We start from the raw sequence: 12095 nt of genomic DNA, 5'->3' as shown, positions 1-12095 counted from the left end.
AAGAATTTTCATTGCCAAGAAAGAGGAATCTATTAGTTTTATTTGGACAAAAGGCATGCAATATTTCTGATGCAATATTATTGCTAAAAAAGTTTTAGAAAATACTACAACTAAAACTGCAATCTTCCTAAACCAACAAATAAAATCTCACCCTGCATGACAAAATGTTATTATTGCTAAATTAACTACTTAAAGATTATTAGGAGATGTGAAAAGGAGGACACAACCTGCTCAGGTGAAAATATGTCTGAGTTTTCTTTTACCATCCCTTATTTCTACAGTAGATCCTGTTCATTTTAGCACTGTTTTTCCAGCAACAGAAGTTCTCGAAGGACAGTAGGGTTTACTTCTTGCCAGGTCTTTCCTCTATTTGCTGCCATTTTCCTCTTTCCTCAGCAACTCTGTTTCTGATAGGTTATCTATACAACTAGAAATGTTTTTCAACCTTTCTTTTGCATTATCATTTTTATTTACTATTACTCTGAAGACTATTTGTAATATTCCATTAAGAAAGAACCATGCCACTACGGCATGCTGTACACAACTGAGATATAAGTGTAGTTGTGGGCTCAGTCTAAGAAGTTAATTTGATGTGACAAGTTCAATGTAAAGTCTTTGGGGTTCATTTGAATAAGGTATCTTTTTTTTTTTTTTTGGTCTATTTTGTTGGGTTTTGTTTGGATTTTTTTTTGGTGTAACTTACCAAGAAATAATAAATAAATATCACCAGAAATGAAATTTTAAGTGCACAATTAATGTGACTGTTCACACTGACTTTCAAAGACATATGTTCTAGCATCTTAACCCAAAAAAGCTTAATTTAAAAGGGAGAGATCATGACAGAGGTTAAAAAGGGAGGGGAGACACTGCATGTTTGTATTTAGCAGATTAAAGTATAACACATAATTGAGTGAATTCTATATCCCTCATCTCTCAATTCAAAAAGCAATCTGAGACTGTTGGTTTCAAATATGGTGGATACGTAACTATTCAGTAGCTCTAGCACTTGCTATAAAACCTCTTGAGCATTATTTCAGTTTTTATTTTTTTTTTTTAAGTTTATATGAAAAGGCTTAAAATATCAATTTATGGGGTTGGTCACAATATTTACTTTACCATATTATATAAGAGTAGACTTATTATTTCACTATAAATCAAGTATTTTACAGTGCTCATTAATGTATTTTTAATACTCCAAAGGAAGCTCATTATTCTTTACTACTGTGCCAGATAATTCAAAATGAAAAATATCTTATATTTTAATCTTAAAAGTAAATGAGATTTATATATATAATAATTGCATACTAGCCTAAAATATATTATTTTTTTTCTAAAAATATGTAGCTGTACATAAACGAAAACCAAGAAAGAACTTAAAAATCTAATTACTATGTTTTCATTGAACCTGCACATTAAATCTTTGTGCTCAACGTAGTCTCATTATCCCATTAACCTTTTGACTGACTCTCCAGTTAATACAAGTATCATTATATTAATTAGTCATTATCACAGCTACAAGTACTGACCGTCATGCCTGTGCTTAAGAAGATTATTCCTTAGAAGTACAGATCCAAACTGTGGAAGAGCTGTTCATTTGACCTTTAATCTCAGTGGATTTAACTCAATTTATCCACAACATGCACAGCAAATAATCCTATTGCTCGAAAGGTCTCCTTTTCCTGTTTCTTGCTCCCCAAAATATCAACATGCAAAATCATTTAGGAAGGTATCACTCCAGTGCCAGCTTTTGGAATAGCAGCTATCTGAGGTTTACAGTGGTTTCGAGATGAAAAACCAATTTCCTGACAGACACATTATCACCACAAAAACCTACACTTGTCCTCCTTCACCTCTCTCAAATTATGTTTCTTGATTTTCAAGTCTTGCAGAAAACCTTCTTCAACTTGAGCAGAGTTTTGCCTCATTATGCACTGAACTGAGCCAAACATGAATCCTAGTTTTTTAACTCTTGCTACACACCTCTGGGGGATTATTTACACATTGGGATTGGTCTGAAATATGTTGATTAGAATATCATTCTGTTAATAATTTAAGGTAAACCAAACCCCATGAAACAGAGGAGAATGTTGGTCAAGAACCCACTAATATGTTCAGCTTGCCAATAATTCTGCTATGTCTTTAGGATCTAAAACATTAATAAACTGCATTTCTCACTAGTTTAGCCAGTAGTTGATACCTGGCTTTTTAAATGACAGAAAATAATCCCAGAAGAAAAATTTGGAGGACGAGATGCTGATGCCATGTCCCCATTAGCTCAGGAACAACACTCAATGAACAATTTTTTGTGGTTCAGGAGGGGAAGAAACTGGGGAAAAAAAGTTGAAATGTATGGATAGAGAAATATTACAAGCCAGCTTTCTGGAGAAACATAACAGGAGAGACAAAATGTTTATAAAACTGCAAACAAGTACTAAGTGTCAAATGAATTTAAAATGTGAATATATTAAGAACAGAAAATGGGGACAAGGCTAAGAAAAACAAATCATACTAAAAGTCCAAATAATCTTGGAAGCTGTATTTCATATGTATATACATGAAAGATAAGAATAAAAGAAAATATTTCATGATTCTCGGAGGTTAAAAAAAGTCAGCCTGATAAGGGTTTATGAAACTGATTAAGAGCCAACAAAACAAAGAATGATGGTAACAGCAGTGGCCAGGAAACTAGGGCTAGAGTATGCCTCAGGAGAGAAATAGAGCCTCTTAATGCAAAGTAAATTTGGAGAAGATTGAGGTCAACCATGATTCTGGATAGGATTAAACAACAACATGTCATGACAAACATTGGTAGTTTACAGCAGAAAGGGATTCTTAAGAGTCAAAGATAAATATGAATTGAAATAACATGAAAGCACTCTTAGAAAAAAAAAAAGACATTAAATCTCAATAATGATAAAGCAGATGCTTCATCAGTGGAAAAGTAATCTTTAAAATACTTTAGGAAATAAATTGCATATAAGAAATAGGAGGGGATACACCAGCTCGAGAGAAGGCAAAGGCCTGTCTTCAGGGTACCAGTAGCAAAGCAGTTAAGTTTTGTCCAAGTACAGAAGTCAATGAATGGAATTTGAACAAATGTAGGCAAATGTAAAGATCAAGTTATCAAATCCAGGTGCCTCAAGTTAATCTATTAAAATCATGGTTAGATTTCAATAACATAATTGTGAATTTAGAAGCCTACATCAATTACAAAATCTTCAGGGAAGTGCATTCTATTAATCTTATATTCAACAAAATATTCTTAACACAAGAATCTTACTCCTTTAATTTTCCGAGCATGTTACCCAAGTTACTAAATTAATACTAAAACCTATTTTATTTGTGTGCATATGTATATAAACTACTTACTGTTCTGCACAACATCACAGGTGCAAAGCAAGTCCTCTGGACTATCATTACACTTTTTAATAGTTATTATTCTGTGGAAGCAATAAATTTAATTTTTTTGTGTTTCATGACTTTTAAAGTTACTTGAAGGCGAGCAATGAAGAAATGTACCTTTTTCTATTAAGATGTAACACAGTACAAAAAAAAGTAGAACAGAAACAATATATCTGCTTAAAAAAGTTCAAGTTTCTTATGACTTGATAATTAGAACATTTTTCCTTACCAGTCACTTGGAGAATATGAGTTTGGTAGAGCTTATCATACCCATTAGCATAGCAGGTGTAATTTCCCATATGAGTTGTGGTAACCTTAGTGATGTACAAGGACCCATCATCTCCAAAATCCTACCAGGAAAGATTAAAAACAAGGTTATCATAATTAAACCCACATCTCTACAGTAATTACGCTCATCATCTGGGCAACAAAGCTGTGATGCAAATATCAGACATCACACATCACAAATATTAAATCAGCATATCTGACAGTAATCTGAAATTCAAACATTATACTTGTGAATGGTAGAGTTGTTTAACCTTGCTACATATATTGTGACTGTAAAAGAAAATACAAATTTTATTTTAACAACTAGTTAAACTCAGCAGAAGCAATATGTTTACTTAGCTATGACAGTTATTTGCAGAAGAAAAGCTGTTGAGAATTTCATCCGACCAGAGAGAAAAACTAAGTCTACAAGTTAAATGACATCCTGTGGAAGTGTTGTCATCCTTTGTAATGAGCAGACATGACCAAAAAAAAAAAAAAATCCTTGTTTTTCTTCAGTTCCTCTCATTAGATTCACTGATATATTACAGAAGCACTACTGCTGTAAACTGATTTCAGGGATCTGGATTCCTAGAAGCAAATATTTGTGATCAAGACCAAGGCAAAAGAGGCAAAAGAGGTACATCATCATCTTCTACTTCTTTTGGCACTGGGTCCCATGCCAACTCAGCATAAGGTCCATATTTTCCCTTTTCTTTTGCTGCTGATATAGTCCTGAAACTGTGGACCTTCGTAACGCTGGACTAGATCCAATTCTGGGATGGCTTCATCTTTCCTTATCTGCATATTCAAATAGCGTCTCCAGGTTCTTCCTGGGTCACCTGTCATTCCTTACACCTTTTTTTTTCATTTGAGTTATGTCAAGAGCTCCTTGTTGCTTTTGATTTACTGTTCATTGTGAAGGCCTGTTCTTTAGCATAGAGGAGGTCATCCTTGAAAACCAACCATATTATACCCCTTTTATTTTCAGCATGATCTCTGATAGAGTTCTTCCAAGCACATCCTTGAACAGGCTGAAGTCTCCTCTCTGAAGTCCATGTTTATATTGCCTTTTGCCCTGCTGTTCCCTCTTAGACTCCTTGACTCTGACATCTCATGATCTCTGTAGCCAAGGTTGTCCTCAGCTTTATATCCCCATCCAGTTCTTCCTTGTTTCTTCACAAACTTTGTAACCTTCTCTATAAAGTCCTTAAATCCATGAAGACTTTATCAAAAGCTTGCAAAACCAAAAAACTTCAGCTACAATACCTCAGTCACTGTAAATTGCACAGTAAAAGAACTTTCATAGAAAATATTACCATGTGCTGCCTTATTCTTACATTCCGTCCTTTGGATCTTAAAAATTACAAAATACTGGGCTACATTAACCTCTGGGTCACTATGACTATTCTTGCATTCTTCCATAATCTCACCTATAACTTTCCCAACTTTTTGGGATTTATTTATTTTCAGTTCTCACTTTCCAGTTTTTGTTTTTATTGAGAGAACACAATCGCAATGCTTTTATGCACACATTTCATTCATGATGATATTCACTATAACATCTTGAGTCTTTTTGTAGACTAAAATTAAAACATGAAAACTGAAATCTCTTTGAAATTCCTTTTAAATTTCAGTTTTATTTCTTTAAATATACTCAAAATATTATTCACAAAACATATGTTTCACTGTATTTCTTAACCCAAAGACGTCTGGACAGCTAAATTTCACATTGCACAATTCTGTGCTTCCAACAAGTCTACTACTTGTTCCTTGGGAGAAGAAAACAACTCACCTAAAAATAAACCTATCTGATAATACTATCAATAAGTTGACTTTCTCAAGATAACTATAGGTTTCTATATTAGCACTTTGGTTACACACAAAATATTTCTACCAGATCTTCAATACACCATTACATGTTGCCACTGAAAAGATCAAAAAAGGCACCCTCTTTTAGACTTCATTTCTAACGGATAATGCAAACCAATGTCATTTTCCCTCAGAATAACCCACCTGACAAACTTCAAAAAACTTCCTTCTTCGATGTTTTGATCTTTATCTCTTTCTAAAATATATGAAGCAGAAGATCAATTTACTTTTTCCCCCTTACTAGCTGAACACATGTTTTCAAAGCATTCTACTTCAACAGCATTATTAGGGGAAGATGAAAGGACAGATATTCAAAAGAGCCACACTACAGGTACTTACATTTTATCTGGAAAATGGGTATTGTTATTGCCATTGGGAATTTTTTCCCTAATCTCTGCCAAAAATATTTGTGAACAAAATAGGGCATAGGATGGAGTGTATAAATATTCAGCTGCTACAATGCAGTCTGGAGACCAGTTTACTTTAACATTCCTTATGCTAAATTACTAGATACTGCTTTGAAGCATACCTACCTATTTCAGCTCTTTAACTGATTAATTGTGGCATATGATATCTTTAGGTACCATCGCTGTTTTCAAAGTAAATATGTGCCTCTGAACGGTTTCTCCCTTCTTTTTCATGGAAACCATGGATGAAACACACTTGTGGTTATTTTATATGAGCATTTCAATGGAATTCACACACGATGACACTCAGAATTTTATGGATAGTATGTTTTGTTGGTAGTGGTGAGTTTTGTTTGGTTGTTTGATTTGGGTTTTTTTACAACTAATGTCCCTAGCTTATTTTTATACTGAGTTCAATGTTTGTTTTGTTAATTAAAGCAAAGCACTCAATACAAAGTGAACTTAATGTTGTAAGCAGCATTTGAAAAGGGATGGTGAATTACAAACAGAGGTACTTGACCCTGCATGTTGACAAGTATTTAGTGTTTTATTGACTAACTCACAAGCTGAGTAATTTAAGAAAACCTGTATTATCTATACTGACACACAAACATCTTTGAAACAGAGCCTTCAAAAATCCACAGCAACAAATACAGAAAAGTGGTTTTTTTTTTACATTTTGGAAAATATATTTGATGACAGTAAAAAAAAAAAATTACTACAAGCTCAATTTTTGTTCTCCTACTGCTCAAAGAGAAATGCTAAGGTACTTCTAAAATTACATTGAGAAACTCTAATTATTTTTGTCATACATGAAAAGATAGAATTGAACAATTACCTTAACAATGATTCCACTGCAAATCTGTTCTCCTGAAGAACCTGACATTTTACAAATTGTGATATATGTAACAAATAATTAATAAAATAATAAAAAAATACTTCAATTTAATAGTGAATCTTTTACTGTTTGTAAAACAGAAACTAAAGGTGATTTTTGGTTTTTAATCAACAATTATTTCTTTGGGCTTTATAACCTGCTTTCATATGCTAACACTTTGCATATGAAAAAAATTATGACCATTTTCCAGCATTTCTTCATTAACAGCTCTAGGAAGACTGTTCCTAGCTTTCACCCCATAGGAGAACATATAATGAAACAGACTGCTTGAATTTGTTCATCATCATAGAAGCTAGGAGCTGGTTTATCCAATTTTTGTTTTTCTTTTTTTTTTTTTTTCCCCAGCTTATTTTTTGCCCATAAATTGCTTTCCTAAATAGCTTTTTGGGGTTTTTGGCTTTGTATAAATAATTTTTTAAAAATAAAGAAAAGTACATAGTCTATGTGAACTGAAGATGTGAATTCTTACTTACATTATCCTCAAACAGAAAAAGAAATAGTTTATTGTGCCCTTAATAAATTGAATCATTGAACACCAAATATTATGAATTAATTGTTTTCATATTACCTTTATTTCTATTTGCAGCCTTTAACAAACCCACAACAAAGGAAAAAAAATATTGTTTGTTTTTTTTTTTATTGATGGTTATCAGTAATAGTTAAATTATAATGATAACACACTCTGAGGGGTGGGGGGCATTTCCCTTATTTTTAAAGGAAAATCTTGAATTTATTTTTTTAATGGAAAAAGGCAAAAAACCCCACGTCATCTGTCTCTGACACTATCAGGTAGAAAATATGAAGCTAAGAGTTTAAATGTGTATTTCCTAGGGGAACACTGTATCAATAACTGAAACCAAACAGATATTTTCAGAACAGTTGTTGTTTGCTTGTAAAACACAACCAGTATACATGTTCCTCTTTATTTCCTCTACAACCCTCCAAGCTTTCTGCATTTTATTTCAGTCAACTCATGGAAGTACCAGTAATGCTCATGTCACATTCTTGCTCATATTTTACATATTTTTTAGTATTTCTAACTTCCTTTATTACAAGGACACAAAGAGTAGGTAACCTTTTGCGGGTTAACTGAAAACATTTTTAAAAATACTCATTAATGTATGGTTCATTTGCCAGAAAAACTCAGCTCATTCTTTTTGTACTAATGTCAATGTTACAACTCCTATTTTCCAAGTAATCAGTTTCTCTGTTCAAATTGGCAAAGCAATGCAACTCTGCATTTTACTTCTGACTGTCACAAAGAAACTATATTCCACAAAGAACACTGAAAAAAATTGCATTTGGCAGAAGTGCAAGTTTTTTTTAAGTTTTCCCTCTAGATTAGGAGGGAAAATAAAAACTACATTTCATAAGCACAAATTTTGCATACCTTCTCAGTCTCAAATTTTACAGCTGCAATAAGAACAAATCATGAATCTAGTTTAAGTCCACTGGCTGAAGAATAAGCCTGACAGAAAATTGCAAATTATGCCAAAGCTTAAAGAAGGAAGGTGTACAGTCTAACATAAGCACTAGTACAGTGTGTGCAGTAGAAAGTGACAAAATCTTGACACTGTTCTCAAGAATATAACACCAGACACCAATTCGTGACCATTAATGCAGACTAGTTTTAGTCAAAGGAAATTAATCTTCCTAAGCTTCTTTTACAGTCATTTGAGAAAGCTCAGAGTAGCAAAATCCTTTTATGGGATGGTTCAGTGGATCTGTCACTGCTCACTGTTTTAGCTGCCACCCACTTCTCTGCTGACCATGAAAACAAACTTCCTAGCTACAATTAGACATTCCAAGCATTTCATTGGTTCCTCTTTTCTTGACACTGGGGAGAACAGAAAGAAAAAAGCAAATAGCGACTGAATTTTACAAAGGCTGTATCTTAATACTTCAAAATAGCTTTACTAGCCTTTCTCTACTGATGACTGGGTAAAGTGGGGAACATTTGGTGATTAATTCAGAACATCTAACTATATCTCCCATGCTGAGAAAGTCTTCATGCATTCCTAAGCTTGTATTACAAATGCTTAATGCAGAGGTCACCCTCTATTCTTGCTTCCTGAAATAAGACTTTGTAATGCATGAGCCCAGGCCAGTAGATGAATTTAGCAGGATTTGGCTGTATTCAGCAAATATGAGAAAAAGATTATTTCTCTGACTGCAAATTAATCTAAGAACACTGTACCTGTTTAAATAATTAATATAGATATGTATGATTTTCCCTTTATTCTCTGGGATACAGTAAGGACTGCAATTTCACTTCATGAGGAAATAGTAACATCTAATAAATGGTAATATCCATTATTCTGCACAAAACATGCAACTGCTTTGTACTTTTCAAAAAATGCCAGTGGATTAAAAATTGGTTTTGCAGTTTTGAAATCCAACAATGTTCAAGCTTATTAAGAATCTGAAGAGGGATGACACAGAAAAGCAAAATAAAATACCTCAGTGTTAGATCACCAGTGAGAATAATGATTCATTTGATATGTAGATATGTAAAGAGAATTTGGAATTTTTTTCTTGTTTATGGCAGACACTAGACATAAGTGAGAGATTTGCCAAAGTACTAGAGCTCTTGAGGCTAGCCATAAAACATCACTAACCTTTTACTTCCCCAAGAACTCTGTAATTTTATGCTATCTTGTGATGAACCAGCAATAAGGACTGCTAATTTATTTAGACATTCAAAATCTCCAACTGAGTAGATGCAGTATATTTTAAATGGAAAATTCAGCATGCTCTGATACAGCTGTCTTTTTTATTGCTTCATGTTACAGAGAGATCTTCAGAATGACTCATATACCATTTAACGTTTACTCCTTTTTAACAAACCAAATTCTTATATAATCAGATTAATCAGATAAATCTATTTGACATTAATTTCTCACATATTTTTCCAGTTAAGCTCTTAACCAATGAGATGAATTTATTATAATTATCCAATTACCACAGTTTATTATCATTCCACCAAACTGTTCAATTTTTTTAAAGTCAGCTTTAATTGTAGATGTAGTTATTATTACACCCCAAGCTAGTTCTGCAAAGAGAAACTAGCTTTGCACTATACAGTTCACTTGGATCATATTTCAAAGTGTATCTAAGTATTAGAAGGGCCCAGGGAAGCAGAAGCACTAATGTAATTTACCCTGTAATGTGACTCAGTTTAGAGTTAGATTTGTGGAATGAACTTTTAGCAAGCACATCCCCATTTCTACTTTTCCTACACATTTTATTTGTAGAAAGAGTGCAAAGTAATCATTGAATATTCCCTAAATTTTTCTGATTCTAAAAATATCACAGTACATAATTAGACTTTGCTAAGATTTAATCTGTTTTCTAATACTTATACTACAAACTATTTAGTTTCAAATTTATAAAGTTTATTAGAGTTTTTAATCTTGTTATTACATAAAACACTGGATTTCAGTTTTAGTTGAATCAGTCCAAATCCCTTTTCTTATATTGCAAATAAATAATCCTTGGTTCCTGAACTACACTCATCTTGAAAGAAAAAAAAAAACAAACATTTTATTTCATAGAAACAAATTTCTCCAGATGTTTCTTTACAAACTCAAGAGAATCTACAAAAGAAAGAAAACAAATAACCCTTAAATTTTTGTATTACTCAGTTTTTCATCTAATTATTATCTAGTCAATCTCATGTATTTATGAATTATCCAGGAGTGAGACAGACTAGTAGGTAGAATGTCTTCAAGGTTTATGTAATCCACAAAAGCCCTGTGGGATAAATTTCAGGTTGTCACAAACTCCTTTATGTACATGTGATAAACCAATAAACAAATAACAAAAATATATTTTTAAACAACTTTCAAATATCTTGCAGACAAAACTACCTAAACCAAAAAAGAAATATATTGGTTGAGAATCCCCTACTATGTGGCAGCTGAAGAGGATCTATCAGGGGAGGTGGCAGGGAAAAACAAGTAAACCTAGTACCTTAAAATTATTTAAGAATCAAAATTATTCATTTTGGTCCATTCTTAGCATACTAGGGGAAAAAAAGCATATTTTAACTCACATAGTTTTTCTAAAGTTGATCTCTAATTTTAAATTCAGCATTAATGTTTTATCTAAAGACAACAGTAGAAAGAAAAGAAGGCCCGTCACACATTAATTGGGTTATTAATACAATCCCACTTGTGTCAGTTTATTATCCAGAACATCATGTAAGAAATGGGCACATACATGCTTAGAAAGATTCTGGATATAACTGATACACTAAACAATTTTTTTTTTTCAACTACACACCTGATTACATACAATAAAGTGAATGACATCCATTCCTTGCCACCTTTTTCTCTTTTCTTATAAGATTAAAGTATTGGCAGTTTGAATGCCAGCACAGCAGCTTCACTTAATAAGGGTTTAGCCAAGATTGGCACACTCAATAATTCTGAAATATTCTTCTTAGAACCTTTTAAATAAACAAAAAATTCCAGTCACTTGAACTAAGCACTCAGTATGAACTGGAGTACTACAAACAGATGCTGAATTTACACTAATAAAATAATGAAAGCTGAGACAATTTACATCTAATACTAATCTTGGTTATCTAAGCATCACACACACTGCCTTTGCTCAAACCACTAATACAACAATCCATGTCCATCAGTCTAATTCTTTATCACAAGAAATCTTTACTGGCAAGATTGATTCCCTGATATCAATGAAACAAAAGACACTTCAAGGTCATTGGCAGCTACCTTTTACAGTAAACACAGAAACTATTTCTTCAGGAAAAATTCTTTGGGTTTTGCTTTGGAGTTCGTTTTCTTTGTTTGTTTTATTTTCCGTTTATACTGAAATGAACTCTGATATTTTTAATATCATTGTATCATCCTGTAAGACATTGGAAGAACATCCTGGTATAAAACAAGAAAAATTAGACTGTTCAAAAATTTTTCAGTAAAAAAAAAAAAATTACAGCATACCGTGGCACTAACAAACATATTTTCTAGAGCTGTATCAAGTAGGATTTCCATTCTTTTATGGATATGAAGCCAAGATGTTATGATAAGCCCACAGGTATCACATATTTTGATGGTTTTCATACACAAAGGCAATAGCATAATGCTGAACTAGCAAAATATTATTCCTTTCTATACATTATTATCAATAAGATATATCTGTTTCTTCTTTCTGTTACATGTCTTTCTGTTAACAACTCATCTGTCTGTGTTCAAGTCATAAAATGAGGTTGGAATTTCCACATT

General features: G+C 32.6%; 1 protein-coding gene across 5 annotated transcripts in view; it reads right to left on the bottom strand.

Annotated features, from left to right (window-relative positions):
• The window catches only part of FSTL5 (follistatin like 5), a 375292-nt gene that overhangs the window by 63916 nt on the left and 299281 nt on the right, over positions 1–12095 (bottom strand). For all 5 annotated transcript variants that reach the window (XM_085578843.1, XM_085578845.1, XM_077782912.2 and 2 more), the window contains one exon: positions 3632–3752. In XM_085578843.1, coding sequence (XP_085434969.1) covers positions 3632–3752 — 121 coding nt within the window. The remainder of the gene's footprint in view (positions 1–3631; positions 3753–12095) is intronic.

The sequence above is a fragment of the Lonchura striata genome, chromosome 4 (assembly GCF_050655825.1).
Source record: "Lonchura striata isolate lonStrDom1 chromosome 4, ASM5065582v1, whole genome shotgun sequence".
Classification (NCBI taxonomy): Eukaryota; Metazoa; Chordata; class Aves; order Passeriformes; family Estrildidae; genus Lonchura; species Lonchura striata.
This window is presented reverse-complemented; position numbering and strand designations above follow the sequence as displayed.